Raw genomic sequence first — 19,553 nt, forward strand, 5'->3', positions numbered from 1 at the left:
GCCATAAAGGTAAATCAGATTTATATAATGTTTACCTTCTCACTTACTCACAGTATCATAACTTTATAACAATGTTAATCATTATCATAGTAATGACTATTTGATTGACCATGAATTGATTAACGTGGCCCCCGACTTAAACAAGTTGAAAAACTTATTCGGGTGTTACCATTTAGTGGTGAATTGTACGGAATATGTACTGTACTGTGCAATCTACTAATAAAAGTTTCGATCAATTAAAACAACTGTTAATGCAAGAAGTCCCCGTGTAATGCACTGTGTTGCTCTCTGGCTCCATCATGTGGCCGTGTGAAGTAGTGTAGTTGTACGTCATTGCATTTCTTGACTTAAAAAAAACTACTTTTCAAATATCGAGTTTGAGTTTATTTCGAACATGCAAGCATACAACATGATACATCACAATTTCCAGTTTCTCTTTTCATCATGTTTTGCTAAAACTTTTGTTCACTTCCTGTTCTCAATGTCTTCACAATATACTCCAGAAGTAATCACAATAAAATAAATAAATAATTGTTGAAGTAAGTTTTATTCCATACAATGAGATAAGTTTGATTATTTTGAGAATGAAAGAATGAATGGGTGAATAAATTCAGAATGTTTATCATGGTTCTTCTTTTTTGTACTTTGTAAACACTTTAAGTTTGAAGAGTTTTTTGAAGTGGATCATATTAGTACATTGTTTGATTGCTTTGCTTCATCCATTCAATTGTTTAATTCCACATACAGATGTACTGAAGGTCTTAAGTGTTGTACGTGCGTATACGTTTCTCCTCTTTTGTTGAGAAGAATTGTTGTATATTCTTGGGAAGCAGGTTATAGTTCACTTTGTGTAAAATTTTAACTGTTTGCAAATTCACTATGTCGTGGAATTTCAGTATCTTTATTCAATAAATAAAGGATTTGTATGTTCTCTATATCAGTTTTAAATGTATATAAAAATGTTAAATGTAAATTTTTACTTATACGTATCTAATATTTTTATTCTTGTACTTTAGTCTTTTAAAAAACGATATAATATATACACTGTGACTACTGTGTCGAGCACTGTGTTGCTCTCTGGCTCCACCCTATGGCCGAAGGTTGTAGTGCGGTTATTGGAAGCGGTTGAGCTTCTAGAATAAACCTGTCTTGACCTTTAAATGTTTCCATATTTAGAAGTGCAAAGTCTTCATTAGACACAACTCACAAGTTGTTCCATTGGCCGCAGCGAGCTATAAATACACCAAAGGAGTCCATTGATAACAAAGGTGCTAGTTTTATATTGGAATGTGTCACAGCTGACCCTCTGACGGAAACACAATGGAGAAGTTGGAGGTGGGGGTTGTGCGAGGGGGGGGGTGACACAGTTTCCATCCTTCTCAGCTCAGCTCTGACCTGGCTGGAACCACCGCACCTTACACCGGCTGCACGCGGACGACACGCCGGCAGTGTGTGCCTCTAGAGCGGGGACACGATGGGCAACTTGCCGCTCTTCAGCGGGTAATATATGCTTGTGGGGGATTCTGTTTGTTTGTTTGTTTGTCTTTGTTTGCGTGTTGCCGGTGGAATATGGGTCACGCAGGGCTAAAGAATGCAGCAGCATTAGCTCTAATATTATTCCCTATTTGTTTGTATTCATATTTTGTTTGTTTTTTTAATTCATCCATCCATTTTCTACTACTTGTCCCTTTTTGTTTTAAACTCCAACTCTTATGCTATGTGAACTCACTATGTTCTCTGCTGGCTGTACATATCCTACTAAATAAGACCTACACTGTTTCAATGTCCACATTTCTCTGTTGATGCAATTGATGATGACCGAAGTTCTGATATCAACCAAAGCTCCTCATCCCACCCCCCGGATTGTAAATAATGTAAATAATTCAATGTACATACTATGATGATTAACTTGTGTGATGACTGTATTATGCTGATAGTATATATTTGTACCATGAATTGATTAACGTGGACCTGCGATGAGGTGGCGACTTGTCCAGGGTGTACCCTGCCTTCCGCCCGATTGTAGCTGAGATAGGCGCCAGCGCCCCCCGCGACCCTGAAAGGGAATAAGCGGTAGAAAATGGATGGATGGATGGATGGACCCCGACTTAAACAAGTTGAAAAACTTATTCGGGTGTTACCATTTAGTGGTCAATTGTACGGAATATGTACTGTACTGTGCAATCTAATAGTAAAAGTTTCAATCAATCAATCAATCAATCAAACCAACTTTTTATTTTTTATAGTTTTGTTACCTATCGTTTTGATTTACATTTTGTTTTAAACTCTCATCGTTTTCATATTTCTTCCCTATACTGTATTTAATCCTATTGTTTTATTCATATTTCGTTGTAAAATTATATTATTTTCATATTTGCAATTCTTATTGTTTTTATTCCTACTTTTACTTTCTATTGTTTTTATTCCTACTTTTAATTTATGTTGTTTTTATTCCTGCATTTAATTCCTGTTGTTTTTATTCCCTATTTTTTAATTTGTAATGTTTTTGCTCCCTGCGATGAGATGGCGACTTGTCCAGGGTGTACGCGGCATTCCGCCCGATCGTAGCTGAGATAGGCACCAGCGCCCCCCGCGACCTCAAAGGGAATAAGCGGTAGAAATCGATGGATGGATGTTTTTATTCCTACATTTAAATCATAATGTTTTTTTTCCTACATTTAATTCCTGTTGTTTCTATTCCCTTTTTTTTAAATTAATAATGTTTTTATTCCCTATTTTGAATTCCTAATGTTATTTATTCCTAATTCTGATTCCTATTGTTTTTATTTCCTATTTTAATTCTTATTGTTTTTATTCCTGCACTTAATTTCTGTTGTTTTTATTCACAATTTTTTTATTTTCAATGTTTTTATTCCTAAATTTAATTCATAATGTTTTTATTCCTACATTTAATACCTGTTGTTTTTATTCCCTTTTTTTCCAAATTCCTAATGTTTTTATTCCCTATTTTTAATTCCCAATGTTTTTTATTCCTACTTCTGATTCCTATTGTTATTATTTCCTATTTTAATTCTAATTGTTTTTATTCCTGCATTTAATTCCTGTTGTTTTACACCCTATTTTTTAAATTTGTAATGTTTTTATTCCTACATTTGATTCCAAATGTTTTTATTCCTACATTAAATTCCTGTTGTTTTTATTCCCCATTTTTAATTTCTAATGTTTTTATTCCCTATTTTTAATTCCTAATTTTTTTATTCCTACTTTTAATTCCTATTGTTTTTATTTCCTATTTTAATTCTTATTGTTTTTATTCCTGCATTTAATTCCTGTTGTTTTTACACCCTATTTATAATGTGAAATGTTTTTATTCCTAGAGTTAACTCCTGTTGTTTTTACACCCTATCTTTAATTTGTAATGTTTTTATTCCTACATTTAATTCCTGTTGTTTCTATTCCCTTTTTTTTAATTAATAATGTTTTTATTCCCTATTTTGAATTCCTAATGTTATTTATTCCTAATTCTGATTCCTATTGTTTTTATTTCCTATTTTAATTCTTATTGTTTTTATTCCTGCACTTAATTTCTGTTGTTTTTATTCACAATTTTTTAATTTTTAATGTTTTTATTCCTAAATTTAATTCATGATATTTTTATTCCTACATTTAATACCTGTTGTTTTTATTCCCTTTTTTCCAAATTCCTAATGTTTTTATTCCCTATTTTTAATTCCCAATGTTTTTTATTCCTACTTCTGATTCCTATTGTTATTATTTCCTATTTTAATTCTAATTGTTTTTATTCCTGCATTTAATTCCTGTTGTTTTACACCCTATTTTTTAAATTTGTAATGTTTTTATTCCTACATTTGATTCCAAATGTTTTTATTCCTACATTAAATTCCTGTTGTTTTTATTCCCCATTTTTAATTTCTAATGTTTTTATTCCCTATTTTTAATTCCTAATTTTTTTATTCCTACTTTTGATTCCTATTGTTTTTATTTCCTATTTTAATTCTTATTGTTTTTATTCCTGCATTTAATTCCTGTTGTTTTTACCCCCTATTTATTATTTGTAATGTTTTTATTCCTAGAGTTAATTCCTGTTGTTTTTACACCCTATTTTTAATTTGTAATGTTTTAATTCCTACATTTAATTCATACTTTTTTTATTCCAACATTTAATTCCTGTTGTTTTAATTCCCAATGTTTTTGATATCTATTTTTAATTCCAAATCTTTTTATTCCTACTTTTGATTCCTGTTGTTTTTATTCCCTACTTTTAATTTCTAATGTTTTTATTCCCTATTTTTAATTCCTAATTTTTTTATTCCTACTTTTGATTCCTATTGTTTTTATTTCCTATTTTAATTCTTATTGTTTTTATTCCTGCATTTAATTCCTGTTGTTTTTACACCCTATTTATAATTTGTAATGTTTTTATTCCTAGAGTTAATTCCTGTTGTTTTTACGCCCTATTTTTAATTTGTAATCTTTTTATTCCTGCATTTAATTCATAATGTTTTTATTCCAACATTTAATTCCTGTTGTTTTTATTCCCTATTTTTAATTCCCAATGTTTTTGATATCTATTTGTAATTCCAAATGTTTTTACTCCTACTTTTGATTCCTATTGTTTTCATTTCTAGTTTTTATTCCTACATTTAATTCCTATTGTTTTTATTCCACATTTTTCATTCCAATTGTTTTTATTCCCACTTTTGATTCCTGTTATTTTTATTCCTACATTTAATTCCTATTTTTTCTATTCTTACTTTTAATTCCTGTTGTTTTTATTCTTACATTTAATTCCTTATTGTTGTTATTCCTTATTTTTAATTCCCGTTTTTTTTTTACTCCCAGCCTGTTCGCTGCAGACTCCCCCCAGCCTGACAGCAGGACCATCAGCAGAGGCATCATTTACTTCCAGTCTTCTCCTCCGACCCCGGACTCACTTCCCGCGTCCTCCCCGAGCCTCGTCCAATCGCAGCCCTCCTCGTCCTCCCGCCCTCTCCTCCTCTTCCTGTCCTGGCTGGGCGCCCATCCGGCGGCGGCGTCCAAGTACTTCCACACGTACTTGGAGCGCGGCATGGACGTCCTGCTGGTGCAGAGCAGCGTGCTGCACTTCCTCTGGCCCCGCTGGGGGCTGGACTACGGCGGGGAGGTCCTCCGAGTGCTGGAGGGGCCCGAGTTCAGCGGGCGGCCCCTGCTCATCTACGCCTCGTCCATCGGGGGCTACACCTTCACGCAGGTGCTCACCCACGTGGCCCACAGGCGGGGCGAACATGACGCGCTGGCCCGCAGGGTCGTAGGTCACATCTACGACAGCCTGGTGGCGGGCACCTTGGAGCACATGGCCACAGGTGAGCGAGGGCCCGCTGGTGCTCGGGTTACCTTGAATTATTCCCTACTGCACTCTTGTTACTCCTCCTTCAGCAGAAACTCTATCTTCGACTGTCCAACTGGTAGATAACTCAAGCAAGCAAAGAATAGAAAATCAGTAGCATTCAAAAAGTTAGCTTCGGGGTTCTTGCTGATGTCCTTTGATTTTTTTAAAAGGACTAATCTGACCTTTAACCTCTGCTAAGTCACCTAATAGCAGTCAAACCTAGTAAAGTCAGAAATTATAATCATAATTAAAGATGAAAGTAATTTTTTAATCATATTATGCTTCCAAAGCTGTGGTTTTTAGGGGGTTGTTTGTATCCAATCAGAATTCAGCTAACTTTTCCACTTTGCATCAGTCCATCTTAGATGATCTCGGGCCCAGAGAAGCCGGCGGCGTTTCTGGATGTTGTTGATAAATGGCTTTCGCTTTGCATAGTAGAGCTTTAACCTACACTTACAGATGTAGCGACCAAATGTATTTAGTGACAGTGGTTCTGAAGTGTTCCTGAGCCCATGTGGTGATATCCTTTATCAATCAATCAATCAATGTTTACTTATATAGCCCTAAATCACTAGTGTCTCAAAGGGCTGCACAAACCACCACGACATCCTCAGTAGGCCCACATAAGGGAAAGGAAAACTCACACCCAGTGGGACGTCGGTGACAATAATGACTATGAGAACCTTGGAGAGGAGGAAAGCAATGGATGTCGAGCGGGTCTAACATGATACTGTGAAAGTTCAATCCATTATGGATCCAACACAGTCGCGAGAGTCCAGTCCAAAGCGGATCCAACACAGCAGCGAGAGTCCCGTTCACAGCGGAGCCAGCAGGAAACCATCCCAAGCGGAGGCAGATCAGCAGCGCAGAGATGTCCCCAGCCGATACACAGGCAAGCAGTACATTTAGAGATTGATGTCGGTTTTTGATACAGTGTCGTCTGAGGGACGGAAGGTCACGGTCATTCACTGTTAGTTTACGGCCATGCCGCTTACGTGGAGTGATTTCTCCAGATTCTCTGAACTTTTTGATGATATTATGGACCGTAGATGTTGAAATCCCTAAATTTCTTGCAATCACACTTTGAGAAACGTTGTTCTTAAACTGTTTGACTATTTTCTCGCGCAGTTGTGGACAAAGGGGTGTACCTCACCCCATCCTTTCTTGTGAAAGACTCAGCATTTTTTTGGGAAGCTGTTTTTATACCCAATCATGGCACCCACCTGTTCCCAACTAGCCTGCACACCTGTGGGATGTTCCAAATAAGTGTTGGATGAGCATTCCTCAACTTTATCAGTATTTATTGCCATTTTTCCCAACTTCTTTGTCACGTGTTGCTGGCATCAAATTCTAAAGTTAATGATTATTTGCACACCAAAAAAACAAACGCTCATCAGTTTGAACATCAAATATGTCGTCTTTGTAGCATATTCAACTGAATATGGGTTGAAAATGATTTGCAAATCATTGTATTCCGTTTATATTTACATCTAACTCAATTTCCCAACTCATTTGGAAACGGGGTTTGTAGATCATCAGCGGTCACTCGAAGCGAGTATGACGATCCTCCAGGTAGGGGTGTATCCCTTTATGGAGGATGCCTGTGCATGACTTAGTTTAACGTGGGGCAACTGGTGCACAGACAGTGTCCACACCATCCTTGACAGATCCGGGTCAGGGTCCAGTGGCATGGAGCCCAAGACGACTGGGGACCCTTTTCCGCTGCAGCCCTCCTCCGCCATCGCAGCCGTTGTGGTAGTTCTTAAATCTACCGTCTTCCGCCTGCTCCGCCGTTGAGGTCTTCACCGTATCCCTGGCTAGGGGGCAGTCAGGTACTAGGCCTTTGCCAAGGGCCACCTGGGGTAACTGTGGTAAAGGGGTTAACCTCCTAGTGCCCCAAGACCCCATAGAGGAGCCTCCACTGCCGGATGCACTTTAACGTCATGCCCAGGACACACACACACAACCAATTAGGTATAGCACCGATGAATACCTGTATCAGGCTCCAGCGACCCCGAAAGGGACAAGCGGTAGAAAATGGATAGATGCATGGAATACCTGTGTCATTAAGGAATATCAATATCTATATGGGTAAATCCGAACGATATACCTCCCTACCTTTCAATCAATCAATCAATGTTTATTTATATAGCCCCAAATCACAAATGTCTCAAAGGACTGCACAAATCATTACGACTACAACATCCTCGGAAGAACCCACAAAAGGGCAAGGAAAACTCACACCCAGTGGGCAGGGAGAATTCACATCCAGTGGGACGCCAGTGACAATGCTGACTATGAGAAACCTTGGAGAGGACCTCAGATGTGGACAACCCCCCCTCTCTAGGGGACCGAAATGGGACCTCTTGTTTTCTCTACGCACCTGTCATGCTGTTTGGTCGGCGTCTTGATGTGCCGCATGTGTGGGGTAAGGTGGATTGTCTTGGCAGGGAGGAGGTGCTCACCACCACCACAGATGTAGGCAGATGTTTGAACAGTATTTGAGAGGAGTGGGTGTTTGGTGGAGGTTTTGGAGCTTTGACTTCCACTGGTGAAGTATATTTAATATTTTTGGTCACTGTAACGTCGGGCTTGGAGCTTCACGGTGGCAGAGGGGTTAGTGTGTCTGCCTCACAATACGAAGGTCCTGCAGTCCTGGGTTCAAATCCAGCCTCGGGATCTTTCTGTGTGGAGTTTGCATGTTCTCCCCGTGAATGCGTGGGTTCCCTCAGGGTACTCCGGCTTCCTCCCACTTCCAAAGACATGCACCTGGGGATAGGTTGATTGGCAACACTAAATTGGCCCTAGTGTGTGAATTTAAGTCTCACCTTAAAACTCATCTGTATACTCTAGCCTTTAAATAGACCTCCTTTTTAGACCAGTTGATCTGCTGCTTCTTTTCTTTCTCCTATGTCCCCCCCTCCCTTGTGGAGGGGGTCCGGTCCGATGACCATGGATGAAGTACTGGCTGTCCAGAGTCGAGACCCAGGATGGACCGCTCGTCGGGACCCAGGATGGACCGCTCGCCTGTATCTGTTGGGGACATCTCTACGCTGCTGATCCGCTTGAGATGGTTTCCTGTGGACGGGACTCTCGCTGCTGTCTTGGAGCCACTATGGATTGAACTTTCACAGTATCATGTTAGACCCGCTCGACATCCATTGCTTTCGGTCCCCTAGAGGGGGGGGGGGTTGCCCACATCTGAGGTCCTCTCCAAGGTTTCTCATAGTCAGCATTGTCACTGGCGTCCCACTGGATGTGAATTCTCCCTGCCCACTGGGTGTGAGTTTTCCTTGCCCTTTTGTGGGTTCTTCCGAGGATGTTGTAGTCGTAATGATTTGTGCAGTCCTTTGAGACATTTGTGATTTGGGGCTATATAAATAAACATTGATTGATTGATTGATTGATTGAATGTGAGTGTAAATGTTGTCTGTCTATCTGTGTTGGCCCTGCGATGAGGTGGCGACTTGTCCAGGGTGAACGCCACCTTCCGCTTGATTGTAGCTGAGATAGGCGCCAGCGCCCCCGGCGGCCCCAAAAGGGAATAAGCGGTAGAAATGGATGGATGGATGTAACGTCGGGCTTCACGGTGGCAGAGAGGTTAGTGTGTCTGCCTCACAATACGAAGGTCCTGAGTAGTCCCGGGTTCAATCCCAGGCTCGGAATCTTTCTGTGTGGAGTTTGCATGTCCTCCCCGTGACTGCGTGGGTTCCCTCCGGGTACTCCGGCTTCCTCCCACTTCCAAAGACATGCACCTGGGGATAGGTTGATTGGCAACACTAAATTGGCCCTAGTGTGTGAATGTTTTCTATTGGTGTTGGCCCTGCGATGAGGTGGCGACTTGTCCAGGGTGAACGCCACCTTCCGCTTGATTGTAGCTGAGATAGGCGCCAGCGCCCCCGGCGGCCCCAAAAGGGAATAAGCGGTAGAAATGGATGGATGGATGTAACGTCGGGCTTCACGGTGGCAGAGAGGTTAGTGTGTCTGCCTCACAATACGAAGGTCCTGAGTAGTCCCGGGTTCAATCCCAGGCTCGGAATCCTTCCGTGTGGAGTTTGCATGTTCTCCCCGTGACTGCGTGGGTTCCCTCCGGGTACTCCGGCTTCCTCCCACTTCCAAAGACATGCACCTGGGGATAGGTTGATTGGCAACACTAATTTGGCCCTAGTTTGTGAATGTTGTCTATTGGTGTTGGCCCTGCGAGGAGGTGGCGACTTGTCCAGGGTGAACGCCGCCTTCCGCTTGATTGTAGCTGAGATAGGCACCGGCGCCCCCCGCAACCCCAAAGGGAAAAAGCGGTAGGAAACACTGTGTTTGGATATTTAATTAAGTGATTCTTTGACGTACCACTAGATGGAGCTGGTGCAGAATCAATGCTCCATGGGGACCGAGCTGTTGATCTTCACAATATTGTGTTTGTTCTTCTCGCAGTATGGCTTTAGAATGGGGTCAAAGGTCACGTCTGTGGTGTGTTCTCAGGCCTGGGCAAGACGCTGGCGCCGCGCCTGGAGCGCGTGGTGAAGAGCACCGCCATGTTCTACTTCTGGCTTTTCAAGAGCAGCACGACCGACCTCTACCTGCGCGCCATCCAGGTGTTCGACAGCAGCCCCGTCACGGCGCCGGCGCTCTTCTTCTTCAGCGAGGACGACGCCCTGTGCGACGCGGCCGCGCTGGAGAGGACCGTGGAGCGGTGGCGGCGGAGGGGCGTGGCCGTGCGGAGCCGGAAGTGGGAGCGCTCCAAGCACGCCGCGCACATGCGGTGCCACCCGGAAGAGTACCGCTCAACGCTGGAGAGTTTTTTGAACTCGCTGCCTTTGACCCCCGTTGGTGCACTAATGTAAATATTAACATTCCTGACATTATTAACATATCTGCTTTATTGGCATCTCTTTTATACTGGCCACAACATTAGGCACACTTGCTGCAATAGCACTCACCCTGTGTACCTAATGAAGTGTCCCTTGTAATACCCATACTTTTCAGCGCTCATACAATCTCAAATCCCTTTATAGACCAGTTGATCTGCCGTTTCTTTTCTTTTTCTTCTATGTCCCACTCTCCCTTGTGGAGGGGGTCCGGTCCGATCCGGTGCCCATGTACTGCTTGCCTGTGTATCGGCTGGGGACATCTCTGCGCTGCTGATCCGCCTCCGCTTGGGATGGTTTCCTGCTGGCTCCGCTGTGAACGGGACTCTCGCTGCTGTGTTGGATCCGCTTTGGACTGGACTCTCGCGACTGTGTTGGATCCATTGTGGATTGAACTTTCACAGTATCATGTTAGACCCGCTCGACATCCATTGCTTTCCTCCTCTCCAAGGTTCTCATAGTCATCATTGTCACCGACGTCCCACTGGGTGTGAGTTTTCCTTTCCTTGCCCTTATGTGGGCCTACCGAGGATGTCGTGGTGGTCTGTGCAGCCCTTTGAGACACTAGTGATTTAGGGCTATATAAGTAAACATTGATTGATTGATTGAAATGAATCCAAAATCCACATTTGGATTGAAAAAACTGATCGCTTTGGAATTAGAGAAAACAAAGCGTAAAACTAGCTGAAGAAGTTAGCATACCTCAGATACCAAGTTAAATGCGTACTATGGCTATGAGTTGTTTTTTTTCTCCCCTTGGCCTCAGTCTGGACCCCCTCTCCAGGGCCCAGGCTTGGACTGATTTTTGCATTTTATTTTAATCTTTTATTTCCCCCCCCCCCATTTGTTTACCTGTATCTCACCTTTTTTGTAAGGGGCGGGCAGACCCGTCAGCCATCCTGTTCTGTCTCCCTGTAATGTTTGTCTGGTCCTGAATGGGATTGTGCTGAAAATTTTAATTTTCCTGAAGGAACTCTCCTGATGGAATAAATAAAGTACTAATCTAATCCATCTAATCTAAAATGACTCCAAGGTGTATGGCACTGGAATTAGAGAGAAAAAAAAAACGGTAAAATTATCTGAAAAACTTAGCATGTTAACATTAGCAGGCTAACAGTTAGCATGTGTCATATATCAAGTTATATGATTTTAAGGTGTATGACTGCAGAGTTAGAGGAAAAAACAAGAGTGTGAAATTAGCTGAAACAGCATCCTAACAGTTAGCATATGTCAAATACCAAGTTAAATGACTATGTTTATGGCAGTGGTATTAGAGAAAAAAAGTGTAAAATTAGCTGAAGAAGTTAGCATGCTAACAGTTAGCATGTGTCATGTACCAGGTTTTATGACTCTAAGGTGTATGGCTGCAGAGTTAGAGGGGGAAAAAAGTAAGATAAGCTGAAAAAGTTAGCATGCTAATGTTAAAATGCAGTTAACGAGTGCCATATACCAAGCTATATGACTCTGGGGAAAACTTGCAAAACTAGCGCTAAATGTTATCATGCAACTTTTAACATGCTAACAGTTGGAAAGTGTCACATACCAAGTTTTTTGACTCTAAGGTGTACCAATTATAGAATAAAGTGTAAAATTAGCTGCAAAAGTTAGCATGTTAATGTTAGCATGCTAAAAATTAGCATGTGTCATATATTAAGTTATATTACTAAGGTGTATGGCTGCAGAGTTAGAGGGAAAAATAGTGTGAAATTAGCTGAAAAAGTTGTCACACTAATGTTAACATGCTAACAGTTAACAAGTGCCTTATACCAAGCTAAATGACTCTGCGGAAAACTTGCAAAACTACTGCTGAATGTTAGCGTATTAATTTCGCATGCTAACAGTTGACAAGTGTCACATACCAAGTTATATGACTCTACGGTGTACCAATAAGAGAATAAAGTGTAAAATTGGCTGAAAAAGTTAGCATGTTAATGTTAGCATGCTAACAGTTAGCATGTGTCATATAGCAAGTTAAATGACTTTAAGGTGTATTGCTGCAGAGTTAAAGGAACAAAAAGTGAAATTAGCTGAAAAAGTTGGCATGCTAATGTTAAAATGCAGTTAACGAGTGCCATATACAAAGCTATGTGACTCTGGGGAAAACTTGCAAAACTAGTGCTGAATGTTAGCATATTATTTTGCATGCTAACAGTTGACAAATGTCACATACCAAGTTATATGACTCTAAGATGTACCAATTAGAGAATAAAGTGTAAAATTAGCTGAAAAGGTTAGCATATTAATGTTGGCATGCTAACAGTTAGCATGTGTCATATACCAAGTTATATGACTCTAAGGTGTATGGCTGCAGACTTATAGGAAAAAAAAAGTGAAATTAGCTGAAAAAGTTAGCATGCTAATGTTGAAATGCAGTTAACGAGTGCAATATACCTACCTATATAACTCTGGGGAAAACTTGCAAAACTAGCGCTAAATGTTAACATGTTAATTTTTGACATGCTAACAGTTGGCATGTGTCACATACCAAGTCATATGACTCATAAAGTGTACCAAATAGAGAATAAAGTGTAAAAATATCTGGAAAAGTTAGCATGCTAACAATTAGCATGTGTCATATACCAAGTTATATGACTCTAAGGTGTATGGCTGCAGACTTATAGAAAAAAAAAAGTGAAATTAGCTGAAAAAGTTAGCATGCTAATGTTGAAATGCAGTTAACGAGTGCAATATACCAACCTATATAACTCTGGGGAAAACTTGCAAAACTAGCGCTAAATGTTAACATGTTAATTTTTGACATGCTAACAGTTGGCATGTGTCACATACCAAGTCATATGACTCATAAGGTGTACCAATTAGAGAATAAAGTGTAAAAATATCTGGAAAAGTTAGCATGCTAACAATTAGCATGTGTCATATACCAAGTTATTTGACTCTCTGGTGTATGGCTGCAGAGTTAGAAGAAAAAAGTGTGAAATTAGCTGAAAAAGTTAGCACACTAATGTTAACATGCTAACAGTAAACAAGTGTTTTATACCAAGATATATGACTCAGGGGAAAACTGTTGTATAACTAGCGTTACACGTTGGCATGTTAATTTTAGCATGCTAACAGTTAGCATGTGTCACATGCCAAGTTATATGACTGTTAGAGAATAAAGTGTAAAATTAGCATGTTAATGTTAGCAAGCTAGCAGTTAGCATGTGTTTCATACTCGAGTAAAAATCCCTGATACTTTTTTTGAGTGTATTTCTATGTAACATGGTTGCAGTTCTTAAAGTGTCCACAAGAGGGCAGCATTCACAAACGTTCACAACAACTTTGTGTGGATTTCACTGCAAAGTATAGTCTTTCCACACTCAGAATATACTTTCATCTCAACTCACACATTGATGAACATGTTTTATTATCATGATTTCATCTTGACTTCTGATACATTTTTACTTTTTAATAGCATAGCATTTTGGCAAACTTGCCAACCCTCCCGGATTTTCTGGGAGACTCCCGAAATTCAGCGCCTCCCCCCAAAACCTCCCAGGACAAATTTTCTCCCGAAAATCTCCCGAATTTCAGGCGGAGCTGGAGGCCACGCCCCCCCCCCCCCCCCCAACTCCATGCGGACCTGAGTGAGGACCACCTATTTTCACGTCCGCTTTCCCACAATATAAATAGTTATACCTGTAGAATGATCGAGGGCGAGTTCTTGGTTTCTGTTGTGAGTTTATTGTTAAGCAGTTTCATTAACGTCCTCCCAGCGCGGTAACAACACACAACAACAGCAGTCACGTTTTCGTCTACTGTAAAGCAGTTCGTCTGCCTTAAACAGCAATGTTGTAACACTCTTAAACAGGACAATACTGCCATCTATTGTACATGCATATGTGACAATAACATTTACGGCAGAGTTCACCAACCTTTTTGAAACCAAGAGCTACTTCTTGGGTACTGATTAATGCAAAAGGCTACCAGTTTGATACACACTTAAATAAATTGCCAGATATAGTCAAGTTGCTCAATTTACCTTTAACTCTATGTTATTATTAATAATTAATGATATTTATCTTTGTGGAAACACTGATCATCCTAATAATTTCTCACAATAAATATATATTTTTGATGTCATCTTTAAAATAGGTTAAAAACCAATCTGCAGTTTTCTAGTTGTAAATATACTCCTCCCCTCTTAACCACGCCCTGCCCCCGACCACGCCCCCACCTCCCGAAATTGACTTCTCAAGGTTGGCAAGTATGGCAGTTCTGATCTGATACTGACATTGGTACGATAACGGCAAAAAAAAAAAAAAAGTATCGGATATTGGTTTGCATGTAAAATGTGTGACATAATGTGCGATACAAGCAATCCTGCAGAGTCTTTACTTGTGCAAAGCTGGACAGCCAGTTAACATCTAAATGTCCTCCAATAAGCACACAAATTTGTACTTTTCTTCTATTTTAGTCAAGCCATTTACAAAAGGTAAACGTGGCCGGCTATAGGACAATAAAAGCTAGCAGCTACGCAACAACTAAGCACATAAGCTAGTCTTATGTATCCTTCATTGAACAATACTGCAGTCTAAAACAGCACATTTGACAATATAAACAAGTATCAAATAATTATGGTTACACATACAAAGTCTCCAAAGCAGACGTGTATTAGGAAGTATCCAGTAACAAACGTGTCCGCATCATTCAACTTACTGTGACCTTAACTTAACAAACTATTGTGGCCATTTGGTGTTACAGAATCAAATTACCACTCCACTTCAAATTAAAGACAGTACAAGTCAATTCCAGACAGTTAATAATAAATAGCTTTTTCATACCTTCTCCGTCTAACTAATTTCACACGCTAAATATACTGTGATTGGTGCTGATTATTAACGGCAAGTATGTCACTTATCAATCAATCGATGTTTTTTCATATAGCCCTAAATCACAAGTGTCTCAAAGGGCTGCACAAGCCACAGCAACATCCGCGATACAGAGCCTACATAAGGGCAAGGAAAAACTCACCCCAGTGGGACGTCGGTGACATCCATCCATCCATCCATCATCTTCCGCTTATCCGAGGTCGGGTCGCGGGGGCAACAGCCTAAGCAGGGAAACCCAGACTTCCCTCTCCCCAGCCACTTCGTCTAGCTCTTCCCGGGGGATCCCGAGGCGTTCCCAGGCCAGCCGGGAGACATAGTCTTCCCAACGTGTCCTGGGTCTTCCCCGTGGCCTCCTACCGGTTGGACGTGCCCTAAACACCTCCCTAGGGAGGCGTTCGGGTGGCATCCTGACCAGATGCCCGAACCACCTCATCTGGCTCCTCTCGATGTGGAGGAGCAGCGGCTTTACTTTGAGTTCCTCCCGGATGGCAGAGCTTCTCACCCTATCTCTAAGGGAGAGACCCGCCACACGGCGGAGGAAACTCATTTCGGGCGCTTGTACCCGTGATCTTATCCTTTCGGTCATGACCCAAAGCTCATGACCATAGGTGAGGATGGGAACGTAGATCGACCGGTAAATGGAGAGCTTTGCCTTCCGCTCAGCTCCTTCTTCACCACAACGGATCGGTACAACGTCCGCATTACTGAAGACGCCGCACCGATCCGCCTGTCGATCTCACGATCCACTCTTCCCTCACTCGTGAACAAGACTCCTAGGTACTTGAACTCCTCCACTTGGGGCAGGGTCTCCTCCCCAACCCGGAGATGGCACTCCACCCTTTTCCGGGCGACAACCATGGACTCGGACTTGGAGGTGCTGATTCTCATTCCGGTCGCGAACCGATCCAGCGAGAGCTGAAGATCCCGGTCAGATGAAGCCATCAGGACCACATCATCTGCAAAAAGCAGAGACCTAATCCTGCGGTTACCAAACCGGAACCCCTCAACGCCTTGACTGCGCCTAGAAATTCTGTCCATAAAAGTTATGAACAGAATCGGTGACAAAGGACAGCCTTGGCGGAGTCCAACCCTCACTGGAAATGTGTTCGACTTACTGCCGGCAATGCGAACCAAGCTCTGGCACTGATCGTACAGGGAGCGGACCGCCACAATAAGACAGTCCGATACCCCATACTCTCTGAGCACTCCCCACAGGACTTCCCGAGGGACACGGTCGGTGACAATGACTATGAGAAACCTTGAAATGTGGGCAACCCCCCACCCCCAACCCCGCTAGGGGAGACCGAAAGCAATGGATGTCGAGCGGGTCTTACATGATATTGTGAGAGTCCAGACCATAGTGGATCCAATATAGTAGTGATGCCTTCAGGTCTTCCATATCAAAGGAAGGCTCCAGATGCCAGAGTCCAGCACAGATACTTTTTGGGGTAAGGGCTTCCTGGCTACCGTCTTAGAAACAGCAAGCCCAGACCGCAAAAAGACCCACGCGGGACAGACTTGGTGGAGGTCTCTGCAATCGTCTTTTGGCCCCACCTGGAGAGTTAAACACCACGCAGCAAAGGTCAGAAATGTAAGTCAATGAATAAATACATAATCGCAACGGTCCGCTCCCTGTATGATCAGTGATAGAGCTTGGTCCGCATCGCCGGCAGTAAGTCGGACACGTTTCCAGTGAGGGTTGGACTCCGCCCAGGCTGCCGTTTGTCACTGATTCTGTTCATTACTTTTATGGACAGAATCTCTAGGCGCAGTCAAGGCGCTGAGGGGATCTGGTTTGGTGGCTGCAGGTTCAGGTCTCTGCTTTTTACAGATGATGTGGTCCTGATGGCTTCATCCGGCCAGGATCTTCAGCTCTCACTGAACCGGTTCGCAGCCGAGCGTGAAGCGACTGGGATGTAAATCAGCACCTCCAAGTCCGAGTCCATGGTTCTCGCCCGTAAAAGCGTGCAGGAGACCTGGAAGGGAGGAGACCTGGAGTCTTGTTCACGAGTGAGGGAAGAGTGGATCGTGAGATCGACAGGCGGATCGATGCGGCGTCTTCAGTAATGCAGACGCTGTATCGATCCGTTGTGGTGAAGAAGGAGCTGAGCCGGAAGGCAAAGCTCTCAATTTACCGATCGGTCTACAGTCCCATCCTCACCTATGCTCATGAGCTTTGGGTTGTGACCGAAAGGACAAGATCCCGGGTACAAGAGACCCAAATGGGTTTCCTCCGCCGAGTGGCGGGGCTCTCACTTAGAGATAGGGTGAGAAGCTCTGCCATCCGGGAGGAGCTCAGACTAAAGCCGCTGCTCCTCCACATCGAGAGGAGCTAGATTAGGTTCATCTGGTCAGGATGCCACCCGAACGCCTCCCTAGGGAGGTGTTTAGGGCACGTCCGACCGATAGGAGGCCACGGGGAAGACCCAGGACACGTTGGGAAGACTATGTCTCCCGGCTGGCCTGGGAACACCTCGGGATCCCCCGGGAGGAGCTGGACAAAATGGCTGGGGAGAGAGAAGTCTGGCCTTCTGTGCTTAGGCTGCTGCCCCCGCGACCCAACCTCGGATAAGCGAAAGAAGATGGATGGATGGATGGAAAACATGTTAACAGTAAAGTCCCATCATGCCCTTTGGTCACATGTTCTATATTTCTGTTTGGTCAAGTAGCTCCTTTATAGTAGGAATCATTATTTGCCAACAAAAATCTTCAATTTGGATGCAGTTTGTTCCAGCTTTTTGTTGCTGACTACCATCACATAGAGGGACTTTTTTCATTTTTCTTAACCGGGTGTCGATCCAAGGCGGGTGGGCCTTCTGGAATGGACCCTCTCCTTGACACTTAGAAAAAATCCAGCTTTTTGTTGCTGACGTCCATCAAATAGAGGGATTTTTTTCATTTTTCTTAACCGAGTGTCGATCCAACCGCGACCCCGAAAGGGAATAAGCGGTAGAAAATGGATGGATGGATTGTTTGGCTAACTTTGGTCATGTGCAACACATTTGGAGGAGGGGCCAATTTTGAACCAGTAATTTGCACAAGCAACCACACTGCAAAATCAATTCAATAGATTTTTACAGTAAAAAAACAAACACACTGGCAGCTCAGTTGCCAGAATTTTACTGTAGAAATAAAAGGTGTGCTTTTTTTTTTGGGTGTTACACTAAAGTACTCATAGAGATGATCAACTAAGATGCTAACAAGTGGGGTTTTCTATATATAAAAAATATAAAAAAACAAAACAAAACAATAAATGGATGATATCGACTGGCATGTGAATTTTCCAATACCTGTGCTAAATGCAATGTTTACAACAGCTAAGCACACAATAGCGCACAAGCTAGACGTACGTAATAGTTGTCTTTAATTGACCAATATTGCAGTCTAAAACAACACAATAGTCAATATAAACAAGTTACAAAGAATATTACTTACACATACAAAGTACCCGAGGCAGAAACGTATAGAACGTTTCCAGTAACAAACGTGTCCGCATCATTCAACTTACTGCTACATGAGTTGAACTTTCAATATAAACAAGTACCAAATAAATATAGTTGCATGTTACTTACAAATACATAGTAGCCAAGGTGGAAACGTATAGAAAGTGTCCAGTAACAAACGTGTCCGCATCATTCAACTTACTGCGTCATGTGTTAAACTTTCAATATAAACAAGTACAAAATAAATATAGTTGCATGTTACTTACAAATACAAAGTAGCCAAGGTGGAAACGTATAGAAAGTGTCCAGTAACAAATGTGTCCGCATCATTCAACTTAATGTGTCATGTGTTGAACTTTCAATATAAACAAGTACCAAATAAATATAGTTGCATATTACTTACAAATACAAAGTACCCAAGGCAGAAACGTATAGAAAGTGTCCAGTAACAAACGTGTCCGCATCATTCAACTTAATGTGTCATGAGTTGAACTTTCAATATAAACAAGTACAAAATAGATATTGTTGCATACTACTTACACATACAAAGTACCCAAGGCAGAAACATATAGAATGTTTCCAGTAACAAACGTGTCCGCATCATTCAAATTACTGCGTCATGTGTTGAACTTTCAATATAAACAAGTACCAAATAAATATAGTTGCATATTACTTACACATACAAAGTAGCCAAGGCAGAAACGTATACAAAGTGTCCAGTAACAAACATGTCCGCATCATTCAACTTACTGCTACATGAGTTGAACTTCAATATAAACAAGTACCAAATAAATATAGTTGCATATTACTTACACATACAAAGTACCCAAGGCAGAAACGTATACAAAGTGTCCTGTAACAAACGTGTCTGCATCATTCAACTTACTGCATCATGTGTTGAACTTTCAATATAAACAAGTACCAAACAAATATAATTGCATATTACTTACAAATACAAATTACCCAAGGCAGAAACGTATAGAAAGTGTCCAGTAACAAACGTGTCCGCATCATTCAACTTACTGTGTCATGTGTTGAACTTTCAATATAAACAAGTACCAAA

The 19,553-nt window shown here is 41.8% G+C and overlaps 2 protein-coding genes across 2 annotated transcripts in view; one reads left to right on the forward strand and one right to left on the reverse strand.

Moving 5' to 3' along the window:
- The window catches only part of prrt4b (proline rich transmembrane protein 4b), a 91,892-nt gene that overhangs the window by 59,653 nt on the left and 12,686 nt on the right, over positions 1 to 19,553 (reverse strand). The gene's annotated exons all lie outside the window — the stretch shown is intronic.
- On the forward strand, positions 1,218 to 13,415 carry LOC133560088 (uncharacterized). The gene is made up of 3 exons (XM_061912182.1): positions 1,218 to 1,500; positions 4,825 to 5,324; positions 9,830 to 13,415. Exons 1-3 carry the CDS (start codon positions 1,475 to 1,477, stop codon positions 10,189 to 10,191), a joined length of 888 nt encoding a protein of 295 aa, XP_061768166.1. The 5' UTR covers positions 1,218 to 1,474; the 3' UTR covers positions 10,192 to 13,415.

This window comes from Nerophis ophidion, linkage group LG10 (assembly GCF_033978795.1).
Source record: "Nerophis ophidion isolate RoL-2023_Sa linkage group LG10, RoL_Noph_v1.0, whole genome shotgun sequence".
Lineage (NCBI taxonomy): Eukaryota > Metazoa > Chordata > Actinopteri > Syngnathiformes > Syngnathidae > Nerophis > Nerophis ophidion.

Excerpts from the sequence above, each read along its gene's own strand:
- LOC133560088 (XM_061912182.1), top strand. The coding sequence starts at position 1,475 with ATGGGCAACTTGCCGCTCTTCAGCGG. Across the intron at positions 1,501-4,824 it reads AACTTGCCGCTCTTCAGCGG|CCTGTTCGCTGCAGACTCCC; the intron begins GTAATATATGCT and ends TTTTACTCCCAG. Across the intron at positions 5,325-9,829 it reads CTTGGAGCACATGGCCACAG|GCCTGGGCAAGACGCTGGCG; the intron begins GTGAGCGAGGGC and ends GTGTGTTCTCAG.